Source organism: Neoarius graeffei, chromosome 3 (assembly GCF_027579695.1).
Source record: "Neoarius graeffei isolate fNeoGra1 chromosome 3, fNeoGra1.pri, whole genome shotgun sequence".
Lineage (NCBI taxonomy): Eukaryota > Metazoa > Chordata > Actinopteri > Siluriformes > Ariidae > Neoarius > Neoarius graeffei.
The window spans coordinates 88695465-88722303 of NC_083571.1; the positions used below are offsets into that span (position 1 = coordinate 88695465).

The 26839-nt window shown below is 42.2% G+C and overlaps 1 protein-coding gene across 3 annotated transcripts in view; it reads left to right on the forward strand.

Annotated features, from left to right (window-relative positions):
- The window catches only part of trappc8 (trafficking protein particle complex subunit 8), a 93327-nt gene that overhangs the window by 40799 nt on the left and 25689 nt on the right, over window positions 1-26839 (forward strand). For all 3 annotated transcript variants that reach the window (XM_060917614.1, XM_060917615.1, XM_060917616.1), the window contains 14 exons: window positions 5042-5195; window positions 8953-9031; window positions 9121-9374; window positions 11237-11352; window positions 11483-11633; window positions 11723-11823; window positions 14703-14808; window positions 15791-15922; window positions 16403-16627; window positions 20373-20481; window positions 23954-24148; window positions 25534-25697; window positions 25771-25845; window positions 26004-26100. In XM_060917614.1, coding sequence (XP_060773597.1) covers window positions 5042-5195; window positions 8953-9031; window positions 9121-9374; window positions 11237-11352; window positions 11483-11633; window positions 11723-11823; window positions 14703-14808; window positions 15791-15922; window positions 16403-16627; window positions 20373-20481; window positions 23954-24148; window positions 25534-25697; window positions 25771-25845; window positions 26004-26100 — 1958 coding nt within the window. The remainder of the gene's footprint in view (window positions 1-5041; window positions 5196-8952; window positions 9032-9120; window positions 9375-11236; window positions 11353-11482; window positions 11634-11722; window positions 11824-14702; window positions 14809-15790; window positions 15923-16402; window positions 16628-20372; window positions 20482-23953; window positions 24149-25533; window positions 25698-25770; window positions 25846-26003; window positions 26101-26839) is intronic.

The following is a 26839-nucleotide window of genomic DNA, read 5'->3' on the forward strand; positions in this document are numbered from 1 at the left end:
AAACAGTAATCAACAGCATGTGTTAAACGAACAGAGAACAAGAACAAAGGAAATTTTTAAATGTAACTAAGAAATTGATAGAACAAGAAATGCAAACAATAAAATCAGTGTGAACAAAGATATGGGTCAGTCCATGAAATGGGGTTACCAAAATGTGACATAGAGAGAGTCACTTAAAACAATTTACAACTGAAAACAACTTTTATTTCCATGAAGCATTGACCATATAAGAAAATATAACTCCTGCTCTACAATGTATGATAAAATCCATCAGTATTTACCCGGTTGCTAATGTAACAAGGACACGAACAAGCTTTTAAAAATAAAGGAAAAATATTGATAAAATCAATTTTTTGCTTTTATTTGCTTACTTTAAACATTAACACGGAATAATAATTCATTAGAAATATTAGTTCAACATCATAAACACTGAAAATATGAAATACCAGTATTTCACAAACTTCATAAAATCTCTAAGATTTGAACAATAACAGTCATTAACAGGAAACAGTTTCATCCTATATGGGGTAAATGAGACTATTGAATTCATTACTTTACTTAGTCACACTTATATCTGCACTTCTCGAGAGCACGTGTTGTGGTGTGTGAGATCCCGCGAGAAGTTCTCTCGTGTCAGTTCAGCTCACCTAGATTGAGTAAACAGGTCTCGCAGGTTGTGAACGAACCAGGAAGTGAGTGGACGCCAAGTTAGGATGTGAGAAACATCGATAATTTCTTTTATTGCCGTTTGTTTAAATTTCTTTCTACCTACATCGTTTTATAGTATATTCTTCTTTATATTAAAAACATCAATCATGATTTCAACTCGTTTTATCATTTTTTATAAGCCTGGTTTCTAACGTAACACGGTAGGACACCACAATGTTACGTTCACAACCTATTTTTAGTGGATGAATTCGAAGCTAAATAGTTTATAGAACCTTCTTAACTTTATTATGCGAGTGTAAAACTAAATTGCAAGTACCATGAAACTAATTTTATTGAAATTCTCAGAAAGTAATGAAGGTTTATTTAAGCTCAAAGTCAGCAAATATTCCATGTCACAAAAAACGTGTCATCCGTGTCCAGTCACAGGGGAAGAAAATGTTTCACATTTCTTTATTTCAAAAGAAAACTTCATTTTTTTATTTTTTATTTCTTCAAACAGTATTTATGGATAATCTGCTAAATATTTCTTTAAATCATGGAAATTAAAGATGAAATGATTATGTAAACCCGGACTAATGAAAAGTAACATCATTTCATGGACTGACCCATATAATAATGTTAGCAAAATATGAATAATCTTTATTTTCATTAATTTCACCTTAAAATGCACCAGAATGCACAAATATGAATTGAAAAATCAAAATTTTCCGGGGGAAGGCCCCCGGACCCCCCTCTTTGTGCAAGCACCTATGGTGCTTGCAGCGGCTGCCTGTGGCAGCTGTGGTTTGGGTACCGCGCGCATTCGGGCCACCACATTTTCCATTTGGGCCAGTAACTTTTCATTTCCACTGGCCCAATGGGCCACCAGTGGTAAATGCTTAATGTCTAGGCCTGCATTCTATTTAACATTTCCTTTCTGAGGAAATTGTCATTTAAAAAGGTTCAAGTACTGCCTTGTTTGAAATTTCCAAGCAAAGCTTTATTTAATGTAGCAGTGGACTTGAAGATTTGTGCAGTTTCCTTGCTTCCTCTAAATGCTTTTTACAGGGTTCCCACAGGTCATGGGATTTCTGGAATATCATGGAATTTTAAGCATCTATTCCACACATGGAAAGTCATGGGGTTTGATAATTTGGGCCAAGTCATGGAACATCAGGGTTTTTATTTTAATTATTTTTTTTAAATCAAGATATTGCACAAAAACACATCACAATGACTAAATTTCACCGGGCTTCTTTCTTTTTTTTTAAATTAAATTAAATGAAATCGAAAGGCTGTCTACTTTTTAATAATTCTTTCTCACGATATCTATTTGTTCCCTCGTTTTACTAATTCATGGCCACATTTGAATAATTTGTGGCTCCGTTTTAATAATTTGTTCGGAATAGCATAACCTGCTGTTTATTAATGCATCACTCTCATTTAGCTGCTGAAGACATCTGCATTGGATGGTATGGGGACAGTACAGTGTCCGTGCAACCACAATTTGCCTAAAACAAAGGAACGAAATATTAAAATGTGGCCATGATTTAATGAAAATGAAGGAACAATTTTAAAACATGGGGGGGTAAAATCTTATTTTCGTGTCCTGAGTGAGGTTCTGTACCAGTCAGAAGGTGGATAAATTTGATACACCAGCACAGTTTGGACAGTAGTTGCAGCTGTAACATGAACGATAGGTTTATATTCATGCACTCTCTCTAATACATTTGTTGTTTCTATAGTAACGGCTCATGCGCAGGAACTTGTATGATGTTCCACGTAATCTGAGCCTTATAATAATGAACGGTTTAAAAAAAAAAAAAAAGTTAATTTAACAAAGGAACGCAAGTGTTGATTGGGGGGGTTGATTTTTATATACAATGTATAAATTAGTGCTGTCAAAAATGTCGCGTTATTAACGCGTTAACTTGACTCAATTTTAACGGCGATAATTTTTTTTATCGCGAGATTAACGCTCTGTGACATGATGTAGGGCGCGCTAGTAGAGATGGGATTTATGGCTCTTTGATGGGATCCGCATCTTTGTGATTCGTTCTTTGAAAAGAGCCGTTCAAAAGACTGGCTCATTTGGCTCTTTTTAAATATTTATTCAGTTTTAAGAAGACAGCGTCTAAAGAAGCCAGATCCCTCTGAACTGTAAACTCAATGCTATCCCAGAAATCCTTCCTGTAATATGCAAATTTGGCCACCTCTGATTGGACAGCGCGACGCGTCAACAGGCAGAAAGTGTAAAAGTACAAAATGTGTTAAGTGAGATGAAACAGTAAAGATCAGATTCAATGCAATATTTATCAACGAACAACTTAAACTTAATATAATAGTGTACTTTATATTATAATCAAGCATGTCAAGCCTACCGTCACTGTGTGACCTATCTCTCTGATTGATTAGCTCAAACAGTAGATCATTTCACTCATGGTTCTCTTGCTAGCCCCGCGCCGGTGCTCGGCTTAGGTTTCACTTTGCAGTGGCTGTGTCAAGACGTGTTATGCTTTGCAATAAAAAAAAAAAACCATTGGTACAAAGCAAGCCCATTCACTTTTTTATGCTGATAAGAGAATTACAATGTTTTTTTATGTGACAAAAATGTGCGATTAAATTGCGATTAATCGCAAGTTAACTATGACTGTCGCGACATTAATCGCGATTAAATATTTTAATCGCTTGACAGCACTAATATAAATACAATTTTTTTTAAAGATACTTTATGTAGCATTTATAGAAATAATTTAATACTCGGTGCTCTGTAACAGTGTTGTGTTGCTATTATGTAAGCAGTAACAGGAACTAATGCCGCTTTTCCACTACAAACGCGGCTGAGCCGTGCCGTGCCGAGTCGAGCTGAGTCGAGCTGAGCGGGGCTGTTGGAGTTGCATTTCGACTACAACCGCGCTGAACCGTGCTGGCTGGAAGTGGGTGGACACATTGGGTGGAGTTAGCGAAAGTGGGTGGACGTCACGTGATGTCGTTAAGCAGCGCAAACAGTGACATCAGTGACAGTGGCGGAACAAGTCAGAGCCGGGCCGGGCGCGGGGCAAATGACCGGGCCCTTTATTAAAGCTTATCATAACATCATTTTAGGCTACAAAATGTCCGCAACTGCGGTGTTTACCAATTTCAACACTACCGGGTGCAACTATATGTTATTTAGTACATCAAGTCCTTCAAACGAACATGTAACTCAGAAACAAAAAACATTAGGATACTGTACATGGCTCATAATAAAACATCAATAGCCTATACTGCGCACATTATTTGAAGGGCATACGAATGAGCGCTCAGAGTGGTGACAGGAAGAGTCAGAAATAAAAGGAGGGCGGTGCAAACCTCACTGAATGCACTGTGTTTACCAATTTCAACACTACGGGGTGCAACTATGTTATTTTGTACATTAAGTCCTTCAAACGAACATGTAACTCAGAAACAAAAAAACATTAGGCGACATACTGTACATGGCTCATAATAAAACATCAATAGCCTACTGCGCGCATTATTTGAAGGGCATACGGCGAGCCTTGCGCTCCGCGAACTCGTCCACGATGCTCTGTATGTCACTGATTCAGTGATCTTTTAAGCGGTAGTCTCACGACCCGAATAGTAAACAATAAACATGGAGGACATGGAGTCGTTAGTGTTGCTGGTCTTGGTGCTGTGGCTTGTCGTCACCGACAACGCCAACAGATACTGGCAAGAGCGTATAGATGAGGCGAGGCGCATAAGGCTTCAGAAATTCTCGTAATTCGTAATTCTTCTCCTTCCGGGTTTGCGGTGTTTACAGATCCCAGCGCGCTCGCGGGGCGTGTGTGGGCATGTGAGGACACGCCTCCTCACCAATCAGTGCACAGGGGAGTGTCTGCTCACGCCCCCAACCTCAGTCGGCACGGTTTGGCTCGCTTCAGCCCCACTCCAAAACGGTGCGAGTTTTAGGGGCTAAGCAGGGCTGAAACGAGCTGAGTCGTGCTGGTTTTTGGTAGTCGAAACGCGAGCCGTGTCGGGCTGAAGTGAGCTGAAGCGAGCTGAAGTGAGCTGAAAAAGGGTAGTGGAAAAGGGCCATAAGTGTTGTCATGCAAGTTTCCCCAACAGTAAATGTAACTATAAACCATTAAAAAGCATGTATTATTCATTAATAAATTATAATCTATGGTAAATTGCTGTGGTATAAGAAAAATTACATACTCCAGACTGTGCTGTTCCACAAAAATAATCCATTTTGCCCCAGGCCATGTCGCACCACCCTGTGTGGTATTTTTCAGTAGCAGCCCAGTCTATTATGTTATTCCTTATTTAATGAAATTGTATATAATGGAATATGGCGGTGACTCTCCTTTGCTCTTTCTCCCTCTTCCCCATTTCCTATGTCTCTCTACAGGGCAGACTCCATATATGAGGACATGAAGCAGAGGTACGGTACTCAGTGCTGTTACCTGTTGAAGATCAACTCTGGAACAGGTGCTGCTGGGCCAGATGAGCAAATGCCAGACCCCTGGAGTCAGTATCTACATAAGAACCACTTCTCCAGCTCTGTGAGTCCAACAGCAGCCTATTTACATTGTTGGCACTCATTCCTTGGGCTTAAAAGAATATTCCAGTGCTTCTAAGCCTGAATTCTATCTGACAGTGGTAGCATTTGGTTCATGTCTACATCTTACTCTGTACTGAAGAAAGTAACTGAACTTGTTTACATGAATTTGACTTTTAGTGGAAGTCTAAGGGTTGTTGCTGAACTCCATAGATATACTTTTATAACAAATGGGACATTTTTTTAAGAATTTGATGACGACAAAAGCTTAAGATGGGATGGATATGAAAAAGTCCACCAAAGATGCTCGATTATCCAATGTGCCAACAGTGTAGCAGTATGGTAGAAAGAAATTCTCGTTACTCATCCTTTCTCCGAAGGGTTTGTGGTATCCATGCGCAATATGATCCACCAGCATGGATGAAATCTACAGAACTGGAGCTTACTCCAACAATACTTTTGACTAAATCATTTATAAAAGCTTTCTACAGAGCAGTCAGCATTAACCTTCTGGTAAAGTAATGACGCTGTATGATGCAATATTTACAATAGTTGCTGCTGTTACGCAGCCATTTTCGCTTTCTTCTTTTCTGCTGTTACACATTGAACAGCATGTACACCAGCACACTTGGTTCCCATTGCTACATTCATTGTGGTTGTATGAGCCTGGTAGTTTCATACCCAAGCAGATCTGCTATCCCAAATCAAAGGAAAGATTCATCACCCTCAGCTAGATGACCTGTGCCTGTGGGTTAGGCCCATTGGGGTGTTGTGCAAACTGACCTCTGCAAGCCTGCATTCCAGGAACCACTCCTGAATGCAAGAGCTCGTATCATATGGGCTGCGTGTGCCCTTAGCTGGAATCTGCTCCATTAGTTTGTCTTGCAAATGTTCACTGGGGTTGACCAGGAGTTTTAGGTTTGTCATATTGCCCAGGTTTGTGATCAGTTGACCTTGCAGTGTTCCATTGAGGCAAAGCTGCAGAGTGTTCTTTCATTCTATGAGCCTGTTTAGACTAAATGGCAGATATCTCATCCTCAAACCACCTGCTCATCTGTCATGGAGGAAAGATGTGAGGGGCTTCCTTGCCCAACTGGAGACTGGCCTGCTGGGTGGTGGATGGCCTCACCAATAGGCAGGCTGGGTACCCAGTCCCTACAATATATCTCATCACTGTCTCTTCTTAATGCATGCTTCTTACAAGCGTGCCTCTTCCCTGAAGTCTGTGCTGCTGCTACCTTGGCATCACTGTAGACATTCTCCAGTTTCTACGAGGTTTATTTCACCTTCTTAGTTGGGTGCGTGAACACCATTCCCATGACCCCTAAGGTGAATTGCGTTTTTCTTGGTTATCCAGATGATTCAGACTGCCTTTGGTGGTTAGGAGGGGTGAAATAGAAAGCTGGTTCTGTATGTGGCTGTGGTTCAGTACATCATACCTGAACTTGTGGCATTGTTTGGAAACATTGGTGTGTACAAGAAGGTATAAAGGGTTCATAGAAGAACAAGAGTAACTAGCACTTCCCTTTAAGCCTAGGTCACAACCGGACGTGCGATTTTTGGCGTTTCCCAAATCGCTGCGTTTTTGTTAGTTCATGGAGAAAGACGCACGTTGGCCGTAAGTTTGTCTTGCAACCTGAAAAAAAACGTAAGTGCCCGTAGAGTTTGTTTGACATGACAAAGAACCTCTGCGGCCAGTCTACTGCTCGAAAATCAGCACGTCACACGCGCGCCCTCCGTGCGTTTTTTGCACGTAGACCGGCCGTAGAAGCACATACGCCTGGTTGTGACCGAGGCTTTTTATTGGCTGCCTCAACAACTGCTCTAAGAAACATCAGCTGTACGATAAGGAGAAGGTGGACATGGCTAGGACACATTTTGAGACACCAGGATGACAACAGTATTGTGGCACTTGGATGGGCTCCAAGTGGAAAAGAGCTAGAAGCAGGCCCAAAATGACATGGAGAAGAACAATGGAAAGAGAGGAACTATCAAGGATGGCCTAGTTGGAATGCGGCCAGGACTGCAGCACAAGACAGAAGGGGCTGGTCAGCCAGCATGGAGGCCTTATGTGACTTGTGGTGCGGAGAGACTTGGTGCTTAAAGGAGATACGCAGAGCCTTTATTTTTAAATGCATTTCTGAGTGGATAGTATCTCCATCCTTGACTCTTGTATGCTGCATAAATGGGAATAAAAAAATATATTTTTGAGAGTTAAAATCGACTGCAAAGTTGGCATTCGAGCTGCCCCACTGAGCCAGCCAGCCCCGAGTGCATGATCTCACAGCAGGAGCCGGTTTTAATGCTGAGGCCTTTGACAGCTGTAGACCAAAGTAATATGAATAAAAATTTATAGTGAAAGTAAAAAATACCGTTACCGACTTGCTCAACTAAGACTGATTTGACTTCATTGATTGTGAGTTGACTCTCATTAAAACAGGATGGGTGTTATAACTTGGGCAACATACATGTGCATGCATGCATTTTCACTGATAAAACATAAAAGGCTAATTAAATAATCAGATGAACTGAGACAATCACATTCTGAAGCAAATTAAATAATCTTATACCGGTAACTTAAACATACAATACAAGTTACATGTATTAATCTAAATGCAGGGTCAACAAGAAGTGTTTTGTATCCAAATGAGTTGGAGCTTACCTGTCTGTTCTCGCTTCTTGAAGGCTGACCTTGTGGCTGATTGTTTTGAAACAATCCTGGCTTTCAGTTGTTCGTTCCGTTCTCTGTTCATTCGCTTCTTCCATGTAAGGGTGAGATATTGCTGCTGAGGCAAGCATGTCCAGTGGAGAAATCAGACTGCTGGTCCACTCATTCTCCATTTTCCCCATACTGAGTACTCCGCCATTACTGCTCAGCTCAGGCAATTACTAAAACCCGGGATGGAAAGGGATGTCACCGGTTTTGGCAACAACCATGGGGAGGTCACTGCCTGAGCGATATGTCGCATCCCATTCTGTCCCGGGTTTTAGCAACAACCCTCGACTCACGCTCCGGGAGAACTGGTGCAACTGAACTTGCTTTCCTTTTCTTGTTTTCCTTTAATTATTGGTACTGCACCCTCTTTCAATACGGGCTTATAGCCAACGCTCCTCAACAGATCAGAGGTCTCATACAAGTGTTCAGTAAAATGTGCCGAGGAGAGACCACTTCGTAGGCGCCCAATGTGCCCGTGAACTTCTCGCAAAACACGTCCAAATCTTTGCAGTTTGAACATTTCTTGGACCATGAATGCAACGTAAATCCACCTTCTGTCGTGTTGCTGCACCCGCCAGCAACACATCTATGTGGCATGGCGATAAAATAGCTCGAAGTTACAGTCAGCTCTGTTTTAGTATAGCCGCAATGGCGAGGAGACCAATAGACTTCCTGCGGTGACATCACAGATGTCAAGGTCATTCATTCAGACAGCTACCTATATGAATCTCTTTAATCGTAAAAATTACTCTTAGATTTATTGTTAACACTTAACTATTCCTATGCCATTCTTGAGGTCTCAAGGCATTTATAAACAAAAAGCGAGGCCATGGTTCTGTGTATCTCCTTTAAGCTTAAGATCAACGACTGCTCTTGGACTTCCCTCAAAAATATTTTAAGTAATTGGGTGTTCGGTTGTCTCAGTACGGGTAAACGTGTATCTAAATTCCTGTTATTGGTAACCAGTGATTTAGGTTGAAATTTTCCTCGAACCCAGCTTCAGACTTTTGTAAGCTTAAGCCATCCTTTTGTGCACACGATACAGGAGCAGTATGAAGAAGCTGTGGTGAATAATGTTGGGGAGAATAACATTAACTCTGAAGTGGATGGACTTGACACGTCAGGTGACTTTTGCATGGAACTCCAATGTTGAACACGTTTTTAATCGTGAAAATGTTTCTTTAATATTCTGATGTTCTCCTCACCTTTACAGATGCAATCACTAATACCCATCTGCTGAAACTGGACCAGACAGCTGACCCAGGCTATCCTTGCAACCCCCGTGAGGCTATGAACAGTGTGGATGTGGATTTATCAAGGTCACAGAAACAGACCCCCACATCACAGGCTCACGGTGTCTGCTTAACCCTCAATGACCACGACCGCATCCGCCAGTTCATCCAGGAGTTCACCTTCAGAGGACTGTTGCCCCACATCGAGAAAAACATCCGCCAGCTCAATGACCAGGTGTGTTCTCTCGCGCGCGCTCTCTCTCTCATATGTATGTATGTGTATGTACTGTATGTATGTATACAACCCCGATTCCAAAAAAGTTGGGACAAAGTACAGATTGTAAATAAAAACGGAATGCAATGATGTGGAAGTTTCAAAATTTCATATTTTATTCAGAATAGAACATAGATGACATATCAAATGTTTAAACTGAGAAAATTTGTCATTTAAAGAGAAAAATTAGGTGATTTTTAAATTTCATGACAACACAACACATCTCAAAGTTGGGACAAGGCCATGTTTACCACTGTGAGACATCCCCTTTTCTCTTTACAACAGTCTGTAAACGTCTGGGGACTGAGGAGACAAGTTGCTCAAGTTTAGGGATAGGAATGTTAACCCATTCTTGTCTAATGTAGGATTCTAGTTGCTCAACTGTCTTAGGTCTTTTTTTGTCTTATCTTCCGTTTTATGATGCGCCAAATGTTTTCTATGGGTGAAAGATCTGGACTGCAGGCTGGCCAGTTCAGTACCCGGACCCTTCTTCTACGCAGCCATGATGCTGTAATTGATGCAGTATGTGGTTTGGCATTGTCATGTTGGAAAATGCAAGGTCTTCCCTGAAAGAGACGTCGTCTGGATGGGAGCATATGTTGCTCTAGAACCTGGATATACCTTTCAGCATTGATTGGTGTCTTTCCAGATGTGTAAGCTGCCCATGCCACACGCACTAATGCAACCCCATCCCATCAGAGATGCAGGCTTCTGAACTGGGCGCCGATAACAACTTGGGTCGTCCTTCTCCTCTTTAGTCCGAATGACACGGCGTCCATGATTTCTATAAAGAACTTCAAATTTTGATTCATCTGACCACAGAAGAGTTTTCCACTTTGCCACAGTCCATTTTAAATGAGCCTTGGCCCAGAGAAGACATCTGCGCTTCTGGATCATGTTTAGATACGGCTTCTTCCTTGAACTATAGAGTTTTAGCTGGCAACGACGGGTGGCACGGTGAATTGTGTTCTCTAGAAATATTCCTGAGCCCATTTTGTGATTTCCAATACAGAAGCATGCCTGTATGTGATGCAGTGCCGTCTAAGGGCCCGAAGATCACGGGCACCCAGTATGGTTTTCCGGCCTTGACCCTTACGCACAGAGATTCTTCCAGATTCTCTGAATCTTTTGATGATATTATGCACTGTAGATGATATGTTCAAACTCTTTGCAATTTTACACTGTCGAACTCCTTTCTGATATTGCTCCACTATTTGTCGGCGCAGAATTAGGGGGATTGGTGATCCTCTTCCCATCTTTACTTCTGAGAGCCACTGCCACTCCAAGATGCTCTTTTTATACCCAGTCATGTTAATGACCTATTGCCAATTGACCTAATGAGTTGCAATTTGTTCCTCCAACTGTTCCTTTTTTTGTACCTTTAACTTTTCCAGCCTCTTATTGCCCCTGTCCCAACTTTTTTGAGATGTGTTGCTGTCATGAAATTTCAAATGAGCCAATATTTGGCATGAAATTTCAAACTGTCTCACTTTCGACATTTGATATGTTGTCTATGTTCTATTGTGAATACAATATCAGTTTTTGAGATTTGTAAATTATTGCATTCTGTTTTTATTTACAATTTGTACTTTGTCCCAACTTTTTTGGAGTCGGGGTTGTATGTATAAAAGCACTTTTTCTCTTGAATGCATGAAAAATATTAGCATTGATTGAGTACGTGGTGTTTTAGCGTCACATTTAGCTCCGAGTTTTCTTCAGTCTTAGACTTTTGCCGACGTTGGACATCATTGTGAAGCAAATGAAATTCCTTAAGTTCTTATCTTTTCAGCTCCTTGATGAACCCTTTCTGTGTCTCCTTGTAGTTGGTGTCAAGGAAAGGGTTAAGTAGATCTCTGTTCTCTGCTACAAAGAAGTGGTTTGGGGGTGGCAAGGTTCCAGAGAAGAGCATTGCAGAACTAAAAAATACTTCAGGACTGCTGTGAGTGTGCAGATATTACACACTTGTTTGTTTTCAACCCTTTCACCTTCCCTACTTCAGTGTGACTGGAATAGCGGTCTGCCATGGTGAATGGGTTAAGAAATGCTAATTTAATCTTTTGTGACCTCAGATACCCCCCAGAAGCCCCTGAGCTGCAAATTAGGAAGATGGCTGACCTGTGCTTTCTGGTTCAGCACTATGAGCTGGCTTACAGCTGCTACCACACCGCCAAGAAGGACTTCCTCTCTGACCAGGCCATGCTGTATGCTGCTGGAGCATTGGTTAGACAGACGCACGCACGTACATGCACAGTAGACACGTGGCTAGCTTTGATGCACTCGCGTGTTCTAAACCTTTTTGTGTTTTGTAGGAGATGGCTGCTGTATCGGCGTTTCTCCAGAGTGGAGCTCCCAGGCCATACCCTGCCCACTACATGGAGACTGCCATCCAGACATATCGAGATGTCTGCAAGTATGACGTGGATATTTTTTTAAATTTAATACACTGTTACCATTTTTGTTCATGTGTTGTGGCGAAATACATTCTGCCCCTGAGACATAACGTTTTCCCCTGTGACTCTGACCTTCAAAAGCACACTAACAACGACACAGCATTCACCTCATTAACATTGCTTCATCACACAACACGCAACACCTGCGAACGCTGATTGGGGGAGTGGCCACGCATGGTTGACGAAGCGCTTGCTTTAAAATGTCATTATGCTGCATCCGTAGCTAGGAGGGAGTGTAGCGCAGCAGAGCAGTACAGAGCTCCGTTTGGTTCCTGTGCGAGCAAAGCGTGAAGGTGCGATTCTGGAGTAGGAGCTAAACCGAGTGGAAGACTTGTACATTGTTGCCGATGACGGAAATTGCGGCGGAGATTGCAAGCCGACCCAAGCAAGATTTCCGTGACGGAGGAACATCGCAAGCCACAGGTGAGAGGGGCTAATAGCGACTTCAAGCCTGATGCGGGAAGCGGATGGCTAAGGTCTGTTGAAGCTTCGGATCCAGGACAGTCTAGTTTACGCAGCCAGCTCCAGAACTGTGAGTTAAACCGTAATCCACACGCCCCTTGCTGCTCGTTTACCAAGCGCTACAACTGACTGGAACTACAAACGCGCTCTCCCTCTACACACGCTAACATTCACAAACATACAAGCACACACATACACACCCACACATGAACACTGGGTTTACACGACATTTTTGTTTATTTTTCATGCCCCTTTCGCCGTATTGGGAGCATAAGGTTGTTATGGAGTTGTATTGATGCCATTATTATTATTATTTTTTTGTGAATAAGTAAACAGAATATACACGTTTAAAACCTACTTTTCGTTAGGCCCCGGTCACACCGCCTGAACTTTGCTGGAGTGTTCCTTGAACGGTAGGGGGGGGGGGGCCAAATTTCGACAACGCTCGTCACCACGCACAAAATGGGGGAAAAAATCGAAAACACGGGCGTTGGCTTAGCAGTGCACCGCTGAAGCCGGCGTTGCTTTAGCATTGGTTTAGCGGTGACGCGAGCGTTGGTATAGCGGCGTTCTGCGCATGCGGGCTTTGGCTCGGCGGGGGTATAAAGTTGGTTTAGCACCAATCATAGCAAGTCTCTCAGCATCCATGGTGATAGTTTTACTGTAACTTTGAGCAAATTCGATATAGATGAGGTCTGAACTCAACGGCAGCTTGATTCCAAATGAGCTCCTGGTCCATTTCTCCCCGTATTTATAGCCAAATTCTGGTCCCGCTCCGACACCTCTATACCAACGCCAAACCAAAGTTCATTGCTGCCATGGATAGCTGCTTCAACGCCCGACACCGTTCCAGCAACCCCGTGTCCGCTCGTAAAACGCTTACAACCGCTCCACCGAAGTTTGTGCAACGTTTAATCGCCGCCCGGGCAACGCTGGCGAAGCAGCGGTGGTCCAGCGTTCAAGATTTCTGCGTTGGCCTAGCGGACCCAAGCGTCCATGAACTTGCGTCTAGCGGTGCCAAACTTTGACTGGGCGTTGGTGGAGCGGGGGTGAACTTTGCCGGGGCGGAAAATTGCCCCCTCCTCACCACTCGCAATATTTTGTGCAGCTCAAAACTTTCGGAGCGGTAGGAGGGCCCCTCGAGAAACATCAGCGGTGGCCGAGCATATACGGCGTTGCTTTAATGGGGACCAACTTTTGTTAAACGGTGGTGAACGGTTACGAGCGGTGATGAATTTTTTTTCACCGCTCCAGGAACGCTCCAGCAAAGTTCGGGCGGTGTGACCTGGGCCTTATTGTTTTATTATTGCTGGCGGTGGTTACTTTTAGTTAAGTGGCAGGATTTTGGGCCTGCCTGGCACCCGAACTAAATTTATACTTGAACCTTGGGTAGCACCGTTAGTGTGTGTACTCAAAGCGTGCACATGAACGGTTTTAGTAGCAATAGCAGGCTAGCGTCAAATGTAGCCTGCTATTTGACATGTAACTTTTACTACAGATTATGTTGCCTAAGTAATAAGTGAATGATCAACAGTTTAAATGTAAACTTATCGTGATTATTTAGTTGTAATATTAGTCAGATTTGGTGTAACATGATGTTCATGACAGGAAGGAAATGATGGCGTCCTTGTCATCTGGGACATTTGACACTGCGTTTTGACATTTCGTGCATGGAAAATTTAATTTTGATTTTAGCAGCCGAGGGTGGTGTTTTGAGAATAGTGAGGGAAAACAAATCACATGAATTAGGTTTCAATTTGAATGAGAAAAGAGGCAAACACATTTTTGTAAACAAAAATAAGATGCCGTCTGAATAAGAGTATATTCGTCTCGTCTCGTCTTCTTCCGCTTATCCGGGACCGGGTCGCGGAGGCAGCAGTCTAAGCATGGAAGCCCAAACTTACCTTTCCCCAGACACCTCGGCCAGCTCCTCGGGAAGAACACCGAGGCGTTCCCAGGCCAGCCGAGAGACATAGTCCCTCCAGCGTGTCCTGGGTCTTCCCCGGGGCCTCCTCCCGGGGGGACATGCCTGGAACACCTCCCCAGGGAGGCGTCCAGGAGGCATCCGAAAAAGATGCCCGAGCCACCTCAGCTGGTTCCTCTCGATGTGGAGGAGCAGCGGCTCTACTCCGAGCTCCTCCCGAGTGACTGTGCTTCTCACCCTATCTCTAAGGGAGCGCCCAGCCACCCTGCGAAGGAAACTCATTTCAGCCGCTTGTATCCGCGATCTTGTTCTTTCTGTCATTACCCAAAGCTCATGACCATAATAAGAGTATATTAAATAGTGTAAATGAAAAGTTTTGAATTTTTTTTTTTTTTAAAGTAACTTGGACTTTATAATCTGTCTCTAGATTTACTTTTTGTGCGTGTCTTGTAGGAACATGGTTCTGGCTGAGCGCTGTGCTCTGTTGAGTGCGGAGATACTGAAGAGTCAGGGCAAATACTCCGAAGCTGCAGCTCTCCTCATCAAGATGACCAGTGAGGTGAGTGGATTTATTTAATAATAATTAAAAAAAATAGTTTGGCAAGGTGTAACTGTGCATTTGAGTATAATTTGAAATATTTATGAAATTAGTTTTGATGGTGTTAAAGGTAGACTGCCTTTCAGATTTTTCAAGTGTAGGTCATAAAAAGAATTTTCCCCGACACCCAATTATTTTTGTTTAGTGGACCAAAAGCTACTGAATTCGAATCGCGGACTTCCAATTTTATTTTATTTATTTTTTTTATAGAACAATTAATGAATTTAGGGCCACATGGCCCTAAATTCTCCACTTTTTTTTTTTTTCCTTGCTTCACCATGACACAATACAAGAAACTGCCATGCATCATGTTCCCTGTTCACGCAAGGCATTGTGGGATACAAATTTGAAACGGGAGAGAACAATGGAGGGTGCAAATGAAACTGGAAAGACCAACTAACGGAAAGCAAGAAGAAAAGACGTTATGTTGCGAAGGAAACGCAGGACCAAACTAATAAATATCGGCGGTCAGCGAACACCTTGGTGTGATCAGCTGTTCGTTTAGTGACAATGATGTAACGGTCAGTGCACGGTCAAGGTAAACCTGTAGATGGCAGTAATGCAGCACTGGATGCCAGCTGCCGTCAAACCCAAAAGTTGAAGATGAAGGGAAGCGTGCGAGTATGCACACGGACTTGGTCTGTCTGCTCGACTGTGCGAAGCGAGCGATTTCATGCATGTTATTTGCTAGGGACCCCCCTCAAATTAAATAACTTCCCAGCCACAGAATGGCCTGGGGTTTTTTGTTTTTAAGATATTACAGAAATAAACATCACAATGACGAAATTTCACCGATTTTTATGAACTCGAAAGGCCGTCTACTTTTAATTCATTCCTCTCTGATATTCTTTATAATCCTTATTGTCGTTTGAATCAGAATGGTGTGCATTTCAGTTGTGAGGATTCAGTATTTTGTATTTGTAATCTGTTTTGTCCATGACAGGACTCTGACCTGCGGAGTGCGCTCTTACTGGAGCAGGCGGCTCACTGCTTCATTAATATGCGCAGCCCCATGGTGAGAAAGTTTGCCTTCCACATGATCCTGTCAGGCCACCGTTTCAGCAAAGCCGGACAGGTGAGACCGAGCCTTTCTGAGTACCACTGCTGTTCATATCTGAATGTCTGTCTGGGCCAAACCGATACCTGCTGTCCGTTTTTAAGGTGGTTTTAGGGTGGTGGTGGTGGTATTTCCGCTGTTCTAGTTCTGGAGAAGGTGCCTTTTCAAGTGTAGATGGATAAATTCTACAGCAATCGAAAATGCTACCTGACTGGAACCAAGACCCAGTAGTTTCAGGAGCTTGAGAGAAGTGTCCTTTTGGCAACATTGACAATACAAGCATGCATAATGATTCTATTCTTTTTGACCCCTGCGTCAGTGCAAAAGCGTGCGAGAACTGATTTTTCTATCAGTCTGTACCGACTTGGTTTTCTTTGCATATTCCATTATTTGGTGTAGGAAAAGGTGTATGTGCATGCACAAAGATGATTCCCAAGTTTCAGAAAGTCTTGAGTTTCCACCTCATACAGCGTGCATTATTCTTGTCTTGGTATGCAGAAGAGACACGCATTGCGGTGTTACTGCCAGGCCATGCAGGTGTATAAAGGGAAGGGCTGGACTCTTGCTGAGGATCACATCAACTTCACTATCGGTCGACAGTCCTTCACTCTGCGCCAGGCCGAGAACGCCATAGCAGCCTTCCGGCATATTCTCCTTGGCGACAGTAAGCAGTCTGCCACGCAGCAGAGCGCCTTCCTCAGGGAATACCTTTATGTGTACAAGGTAAGAGGCTAATGTCTGTTACATACAGTGTGTGTGTATAGCTAATGGCAGTGTTGTGCCTGGTTAGAAAAGTGCATCATGTATTGTGGCTGGTTAAATATATTGGAGAAAACCTGGGCTATATAGGGGGGAAGAAAGAGCCTGCCATGCTGGACTGGATATTTGGAGAATTTTAGTTTAACCCGTGTTGAATGTTCCTTGAGTTCATTCAGCTAGCAGAAGTGATGGATGATGTAAGTGAAGGTCAGTGTTTTAAACTTGGCTCCGTGGGTGCCAAATTAAACATGTGGTTGGAAGTAAGGAACTACATCTGTTCTACAAATCCTCGAGATTCATGAACTCTTAATGGAAAACACAGCCATGTCTTGTACCACAATAGACTGTGAAGTACTTATAAGAAATGAAACACACACATTTTTTGTTTTGGCTGATGTAGGTGGATCTTTATAGCAGTTGGACGCAGATTATAAAACCGGTGGTGGAGTCAAACCCTCTGAGAGCATAATTCAGAAAGGAATGAGATTTTTTTTCTTTTTTTTTTTTTTTTTAAATGGGGTCATGTGAGAGCAGAATCTTCTGCACTGGGAGGTGTGAAGGGTAAAAGCGAATCCATTAATAAAACCACTTTGGTCAGAGGTAAGGGTTTTTTTTGCTGCTTTTGAGGAAAAAATGTAATGGTGGCTTCAGCTTTTTACTTGCTCACCAGCAGAAGTGCAAGTTTACCAATGCTGTCTGGAACACCCGGCTTCTGATTGATTTGTGGCACTGAAATGGCTTTAGACAGCTTGTCTACTGATCTAGGCAAGGCAAGTTTATTTATATAGCACATTTCATACACAGGGCGGCACGGTGGTGTAGTGGTTAGCGCTGTCGCCTCACAGCAAGAAGGTCCGGGTTCGAGCCCCGTGGCCGGCGAGGGCCTTTCTGTGCGGAGTTTGCATGTTCTCCCCGTGTCCGCGTGGGTTTCCTCCGGGTGCTCCGGTTTCCCCCACAGTCCAAAGACATGCAGGTTAGGTTAACTGGTGACTCTAAATTGACCGTAGGTGTGAATGTGAGTGTGAATGGTTGTCTGTGTCAGCCCTGTGATGACCTGGCGACTTGTCCAGGGTGTACCCCGCCTTTCGCCCGTAGTCAGCTGGGATAGGCTCCAGCTTGCCTGCGACCCTGTAGAACAGGATAAAGCGGCTAGAGATAATGAGATGAGATGAGATTTCATACACAGTGGCAGTTCAATGTGCTTTACAGAAGTAAAAGCAAAACAGTAAACAATAGAAAATAAAATTGCATAAAATAAATGGGGAAAAAATAATAAGAATGAAACAATAGTAGAAATAAAATAATAAAATGAAGTAAAAGTTCAGTAAAAAAAACAGCAGAATAAAATAGAATAAAAGTTAAGTAAAGTTTAAAACATGCAGACTGTAAAAGTTAAAGTTTAAAACATGTAAAGATGACAGTATTAATCAGTTAGCTGAAAGCATCTGAGAACAGCTTGGTCTTTAGTCTAGATTTGAAGCTGCCAACAGCAGGAGCATTTTTAATGTCCTCTGGGAGTTGGTTCCATAGCTGTACTGCATAGTAACTAAAAGCTGCTTCACCACACTTTGTTTTAACAACAGGTTTTACCAGTAAATTTTGCTCCTGCGATCTGGTAGATCTGATTGGGTTAGGCCATTGCAACATATCAGAGAGGTAATTGGGCCCTGTACCATTTAGAGATTTGCACACCAGCAGCAATGCTTTAAAGTCAATTCTGTAGCTTACTGGAAGCCAGTGAAGGGACCTTAGAATTGGAGTAATGTGCTCTGTTCTTTTTGTTCGTGTGAGAACCCTAGCTGCTGCATTTTGAACCAGATGAAGTCGTTTGATGGTCTTTTTTGGCAGCCCTGTGAAAAGGCCATTGCAGTAATCAACCCTACTAGAGATGAAGGCATGGTTAAGTTTTTCCAGATCATTTTTTGACACAAGTCCTCTTAGTTTGGAAATGTTTTTTAGGTGATAAAATGCCGTTTTAGTGATTTGCTTTCATGTGACTGTCGAAGTTTAGCTCACTGTCAATGAAAACACCAAGATTTTTAACCATTTCTTTTTGTTTTAATCCCCTTTGTGTCAAGAATAGTGGTGATCCTGAGTCTTTCATCTTTTTTTCCAAATAGAATTACTTCTGTTTTATCTGTGTTCAGCTGAAGAAAATTTTGTGACATCCAGTTGTTGATTTGGTCGATACACTGGCAGAGACATTCAAGGGGGGCATAATCATTAGGTGATAGAGCAAAATAAATTTGGGTGTCATCTGCATAGCAGTGATACAAAATTGAGTTGTTCTTGATAATTTGTCCAAGTGGGAGCATATAAAGGTTGAATAGTAATGGTCCAAGAATCGACCCCTGGGGGACACCACAGATCAAGGACATTGATATTGAGGTACAATTTCCCATGGTAACAAAGAAGCTTCTATCTTTTAAGAATGATTTTAACCAATCGATAACTTTACCAGTCAATCCAACCCAGTGTTCAAGTCGATATAGCAGTATGTTGTGATCAACAGTATCAAAAGCTGCACTGAGGTCCAGTAACACCAGGACCGATGTTTTGCCTGCATCAGTATTAAGACGTATGTCATTTATAACTTTAATCAGCGCTGTTTCAGTGCTATGATTGGCACGAAATCCTGACTGAAAGTTATCAAAACAGCTGTTTGATATCAAGAAGGCAGTTAATTGATTGAAGACAAATTTTTCAAGGATTTTCCCGATGAATGGTAGATTTGATATTGGCCTGTAGTTGTTCAATACTGAAGCATCCAGATTATTCTTTTTAAGTAGGAGCTTTACAACAGCTTTTTTCAGGGACACAGGAACAATGCCAGTCTCTAGGGATGTATTTATGATCTGAAGCACATCTGTAATTATGAGGTGAAGAACAGACTTGAAGATCTATGGCTTTTTATGTTGAGTAACTGTATTGGGAGGGCGGCGTAGTGGTTAGCACTGTCGCCTCACAGCAAGAAGGTCCTGGGTTCGAGCCCAGTGGCCAGCGAGGGCCTTTCTGTGTGGAGTTTGCACGTTCTCCCCGTGTCTGCATGGGTTTCCTGCGGGTGGTCAGGTTTCCCCCACGGTCCAAAGACATGCACGTTAGGCTAATTGGTGGCTCTAAATTGACCGTAGGTGTGAGTGTGAATGGTTTTGTCTGTGTGTCAGCCCTGCGATAACCTGGCGACTTGTCCAGGGTGTACCCCGCCTCTCCCCCATAGTCAGCTGGGATAGGCTCCAGCTTGCCTGCGACCCTGTAGAACAGGATAAGCAGCGACAGATAATAGATGGATAACTGTATTGGGATAGTACTGATTTTGAACACGCAGGCTAAAGCAAAAACCAAGTTGTGGCCTGATTGTTGGTGTTATTTTTTTATTTATTTATTTTTTTCGCTTGATTAGGTATGATCTCATTGAACAATTGTAGAATGTTTCCCATTCTGACATGGCAGGCACTTTATAGGGTGTGGAGTAATAGCTCTGGATGTATAGGTGCCGTAAGTCAAAAGGATCCAGGATTTGAAGTTGCTGAAGCAAAAATTGAAATGTAAGGAGATTCAGCTTGTAGATTTATAAGGGGTCCTTTCTATAAAACGGCACTTTTTTTTTTCTTTTTTTTTTTTTTTTTTTTTGAATGGGAGTGATTTTGGAAATGCTCTTGACGTGACCTTGATTTTTGCATTTCTGTCTGTATTGTCCTATACTTTTCAGAGTGTGAGTCAGCCGTCCAATGCAAGCTCTCTGCCTCAGTTGCCTCTGCCCTGCTTACTCTGCACCCAGACACGTGTGTTCTTTGGCCATGAGCGCAGACTTGCAGAGGGTAAGACTTGCACAAATTATCTATTCTAGCTCTTATTTGCGCACGCACACATTAATATTAACCCTTGAGAGGTTGATTTCAAGCAAAGTGCTTGCAAAATTCTCACCTTCAGTCAAAGCTATCATTTTGCTCCAGGGTAGTTTGCAAAACTTCTGCTCTTACAGATCATTCATAAGCAACAGCCTAGTTTGGTCAAAGTACCTGAGAGTGTAAAATGTAGTGGAGGAAAATCAGTTTCAAAGGTCAAGATATTGACGACTGGACAAATGGTATCTTTTTTTTTTTTTTTTTTTTTTTTTTCCCCCTCCTACCCTTCAGGTATATCCAGAGGTGGACAAAGTACACAACTTCATTACTTAAGTCAAAGTACAGATCCCACTAGTCAAATGTTACTCTGATGCAAGTGAAAGTTGTCCAGTCTACTTTAACTTGAGTACTTTCTTTTAAAAATACTTAAGTATTAAAAGTACATTTTCTGTTAATGCATCGTTGTATTATTGCCACAACCTAATGCCTTTACCAAAGACAGAAATGTGAATTCACAAAATGAACACATGCTGTGCCATTATGGTGGTTTAACGTTAAGCTAGCTAGTCAATGAAACTCCACCTGACATGCTAGCAAACTCTTTTCAAACTCGAAATCATATCGGGTAGCTAATGTTACTAGAAAAGAGAGATTTCTACATTGTTTATTTGGCAAGATTATGCTAAAACATATTTCTGAAAGGACTATTCATGTTAGCATAACTCCGTTTTTACATGCTAACTAACGGTGTCCAAGTTAACTCGCTATGTGTTAACGTTAGCTGTGGACAAGGTGATGGCAACTTGGCAGGCAAATCCATAGAAAGTCATGTGACTAAACAGACTGAATAAGTATTGCAACGTTATCGCTAGCTCTAAAAGCACAGACAACTTCATTGCAAGCGTGCTCTTGGAATAGAACGTTTATATACCTCAATATGCTTCCGCGGGTTGGATGGCAAATTTTTGTAGGCTGTGATGTGGTTCATTTTTGGCAAAAAAAGCAAACACTTGAAACGAAAGGAATCTTTATTCCTTTCAGAAAACTGAAACATGGGTTCTAGGTATGGCCATGAGTGCGTGCATTCCCCAGAAGAGCCGCCTCCTTCCATTCTGCCATCAACTGATCGTGTTCAAATAATGCTGCTGATTAAATCCTTGAATTTAATTTTATACAGTCTATGGACTTGATGTGACCCTAGTGATTACTGATAGACTGTCTCAGTGTCACCTGTGGGGAAAAAAAACAATCACGTTTTTGAAAAGGGGGGGGAACCTTCCACTTTCAAAGCCGCTTCATAGTAACGAGGACTTTGACAGAAATGTAGTGGAGTGAAGAGGGTGATATTTGCCTTTCAAATGTAGTGAAGTTAAAGTCATAAGTTTCCAAAAAAATAATAATTCTGTGTACAACCCCGATTCCAAAAATGTTGGGACAAAGTACAAATTGTAGATAAAAATGGAATGCAATAATTTACAAATCTCAAACTGGTATTGTATTCACAATAGAGCATAGACAACATATCAAATGTCGAAAGTGAGACATTTTGAAATTTCGTGCCAAATATTGGCTCATTTGAAATTTCATGACAGCTACCCATCTCAAAGTTGGGACAGGGGCAATAAGAGGCTGGAAAAGTTAAAGGTACAAAAAAGGAACAGCTGGAGGACCACATTGCAACTCATTAGGTCAATTGGCAATAGGTCATTAACATGACTGGGTATAAAAAGAGCATCTTGGAGTGGCAGCGGCTCTCAGAAGTAAAGATGGGAAGAGGATCACCAATCCCCCTAATTCTGCGCCGACAAATAGTGGAGCAATATCAGAAAGGAGTTCGACAGTGTAAAATTGCAAAGAGTTTGAACATATCATCATCTACAGTGCATAATATCATCAAAAGATTCAGAGAATCTGGAAGAATCTCTGTGCGTAAGGGTCAAGGCCGGAAAACCATACTGGGTGCCCGTGATCTTCGGACCCTTAGACGGCACTGCATCACATACAGGCATGCTTCTGTATTGGAAATCACAAAATGGGCTCAGGAATATTTCCAGAGAACATCATCTGTGAACACAATTCACCGTGCCATCCGCCGTTGCCAGCTAAAACTCTATAGTTCAAGGAAGAAGCCGTATCTAAACATGATCCAGAAGCGCAGACGTCTTCTCTGGGCCAAGGCTCATTTAAAATGGACTGTGGCAAAGTGGAAAACTGTTCTGTGGTCAGACGAATCAAAATTTGAAGTTCTTTATGGAAATCAGGGACGCCGTGTCATTCGGACTAAAGAGGAGAAGGACGACCCAAGTTATCAGCGCTCCGTTCAGAAGCCTGCATCTCTGATGGTATGGGGTTGCATTAGTGCGTGTGGCATGGGCAGCTTACACATCTGGAAAGACACCATCAATGCTGAAAGGTATATCCAGGTTCTAGAGCAACATATGCTCCCATCCAGACGACGTCTCTTTCAGGGAAGACCTTGCATTTTCCAACATGACAATGCCAAACCACATACTGCATCAATTACAGCATCATGGCTGCGTAGAAGAAGGGTCCGGGTACTGAACTGGCCAGCCTGCAGTCCAGACCTTTCACCCATAGAAAACATTTGGCGCATCATAAAACGGAAGATACGACAAAAAAGACCTAAGACAGTTGAGCAACTAGAATCCTACATTAGACAAGAATGGGTTAACATTCCTATCCCTAAACTTGAGCAACTTGTCTCCTCAGTCCCCAGACGTTTACAGACTGTTGTAAAGAGAAAAGGGGATGTCTCACAGTGGGAAACATGGCCTTGTCCCAACTTTTTTGAGATGTTGTCGTGAAATTTAAAATCACCTAATTTTTCTCTTTAAATGATACATTTTCTCAGTTTAAACATTTGATATGTCATCTATGTTCCATTCTGAATAAAATATGGAATTTTGAAACTTCCACATCATTGCATTCTGTTTTTATTTACAATTTGTACTTTGTCCCAACTTTTTTGGAATCAGGGTTGTACTTAAGTACAGTACTCAAGTAAATGTACTTCGCTACTGTCCACCTCTGGGTATATAGGTGTTTTAGCTGGGTAGAAAGCAAAATCAATGCTAACTGTATATGAATGCATTAATTCTTGTATAGCATCAAACAGTATAGTGTTATTTCAGATTTCATGCCCATTTTATTGAGAAGTGCCTGGAATATAGGTGGATTATGGAAAAGTCTGTCTATTATAAAGAAAACAGTTGCTAACATTTGGCAGAGTGGCTACTGAGCAAGCTGTAATTGTTGCTACCAGTCATGGTGTCTCTTACCAGACTCCAATATTATTTACTAGGGAGTGTTTGCCTTTTTCATGTTCTCATACTTTTTCAAATCAAGTGACTGGTTGAAGTTTAAGAGCGGGTTGGTAGTTTTAGATATCACTGATTGCAGGCATGTGTGCATGTGATGCTTACAGGCGAAAAGCAAGCAGCCACCCATGTGTGGCTGGATCAGGAATACGAACGGGAACAGTCCCAGCTGTGGGCGGAGTTAGAAGAGCAGGTGGTGGCTGTGGTCAACAGGGGCAGCGTGCCCGTCAGCTTCCAGCCGGCACAATACTGCCTCAGCAGCCACACTGACAACCTGCGCTACCCCCTTGCTGTGGTAGAAGGTAGGACTCCTCTCGTGACTCCAGCCACCAGGGAGACTTTTTAATATTTGTTTCGCTATATTTTCCAGCTCTGTTAAATATTGGAATGTTTGGGTCAGATACTGAGCACAGAAACTTTCCCAACAGGTTTAGGTCCAGTGACTGTGGTAGTGGCTTGGTATTGCTAAAGGCTATTTGTTTTACAGTGCCTTCCTTAGGTTTATGAATGCACTGTTGGGATTGGAGTTCATTTAATGGGCTGGAATATTTATATTTTGCGTATCTTTTTATTTCTTAAACCTGTGGATAAGTGGCCTCTCTTTGGGAAATGTGTGTTAAATCTTACCTGTGTTCTGTTTAAGCATTTCCTACCTACATGTTCATTGTTTGTAGAACAATACTGAAGACATCAAAGCTATGAAATATCAGGAACATGTATGGAATTATGTGGTAAAAAAAAAAAAAGGGTGTTAAACAGTGTTTCATATGCTAAATTCTTCAAAGGAGCCAGCGTTTACCTTGACGCTTTGCACGTTATTGGCGTTATCTTAACCAGCTTCATGAGATAGTCGCCTGGAATGCTTTTCAGTTAACAGGTATGCCTCGTCAAAAGTTAATTAGTGCAATTTCTTGCCACCTTAATGCGTTTTGAGATCATCTCATTATCTCTAGCCGCTTTATCCTGTTCTACAGGGTCGCAGGCAAGCTGGAGCCTATCCCAGCTGACTATGGGCGAGAGGCGGGGTACACCCTGGGCAAGTCGCCAGGTCATCACAGGGCTGACACATAGACACAGACAACCATTCACACTCACATTCACACCAACGGTCAATTTAGAGTCACCAGTTAACCTAACCTGCATGTCTTTGGACTGTGGGGGAAACCGGAGCACCCGGAGGAAACCCACGCGGACACGGGGAGAACATGCAAACTCCGCACAGAAAGGCCCTCGCCGGCCATGGGGCTCGAACCCGGACCTTCTTGCTGTGAGGCAACAGCGCTAACCACTACACCACCGTGCCGCCTGTTTTGAGATCAAATAGTAAATAATAAAAATACAGTAAATAGCCCTATTGCACAACTGTAGTAATCCATATTATGCCAAGAACAGTTCAACTAGGTAAAAAGAAACAGTCCAACGTTACTTTAAGACCTGAGGTCTTTTTAATTAATAAAAATGTTGAATTAGGTCTGTCCAAACTTTTGACTGGTACCGTATGAAGTGAACAATGTTGCGGTTAAATTAGGAAAATGCTAATATTATGCGCTCGCTCTCGCTCTCACAGTACAGATGGTTTGACGTGTATAATGTTGAACAAGCAAGAAGCATTTATCCTTTAAATCTGGGTAAATCTATAGCACAAGTCACACTGCCAATATGCTCCATTATGTTGCACCTCCTGCAGAGCCCATTATCGTGGAGGTGGTGTTCAGAAATCCTCTGAAGGTTCCACTGGCTTTGTCTGAACTGTCTCTGCTGTGGAAATTCACACCTAAAGACTTTTCTGGGCCTCAAGGAGGCACGAGTGGGGAAATGGTCTCGAATGAAAAGGAGTCCGCCACAGGCGATGTAAGTCAGTCTAAAGTTGTTATTCGTGTTTAATGAGGCCTCCTGTGTTTTTAATGTGCTTTCTTTGTTTCAGCCCACAGCACTTAATGACCTTATCAGCACTGAAGTCATTACAGAATTTCCTATGAGTCCTGAAGAAACGAAAGTGGTGAGGAGTTTTATCATTTTGTTTCTCTGTTTCAGCCTGCTGTTTGTTTGGTCTATTGGTTTGTCTTGTTGTTTGTTTGTGCCCCCCCCCCCCCAAAAAAAAAAATTCCTCATTGTGTTAATTTTTTTTTTTTAATTTAATGCTGGCTTTCCCATCAGGCTCGGCTGAAGTTGCTTCCTCATAAAACAGGAGCGCTGCATGTACTCGGTGTGGTCTACAACTTGGGCACTGGCGAGGACCTCACCACTGATGAAGGTATTGAACAGTAATCACACTCCCAAATACACTAATCCTCACATTCAGCCGTTGTAACTTTTAATGCTACCACCCATTTCTTCTTATCCTGGATGACGAGATGAATTTTATCTGTAGCAGCTTACCTACATGATGTACTACCATTTACATACCTTTCTTATTTGTATTCATATGTCAGATGGATTATTGTCTGCTGCAAACCAGTAAACCGTGTGTGCATTTTATTTATTTATTTAATGTATTATTGTAATGTGCTTTGAAATGTTTGTTCCTACAACCCCAATTCCAAAAAAGTTTGGACACTGTCTAAAACATGAATAAAAACAGAATGTGAAAATTTGCAAATCACGGAAACCCTACATTTCATTAAAAATAGTACAAAGACAACATATCAAATATTGAAACCGAGAAAAAAATTTTTTTTTAAATATATGCTCATTTTAAATTTGATGTCAGCAACACGTTTCAAAAACGTTAGGACAGGGGCATGTTTACCACTGTGTTGCATCACCTCTACTTTTAACAACACTCTGTAAACATTTAGGAACTGAGGAGACCAGTTTTGAAAGAGAAATGTTGTCCCATTCTTGCTGGGTATACAGTTTGGGGTTGTCTTTGTCATATTTGGCGCTTCAAGACAGGTCTGGACTGCAGGCAGGCCAGTTTAGCACCTGGACTCTTTTACTACAGAGCCATACAGTTTTAATATGTGCAGAAAGTGGTGTGGCATTGTCTTGCT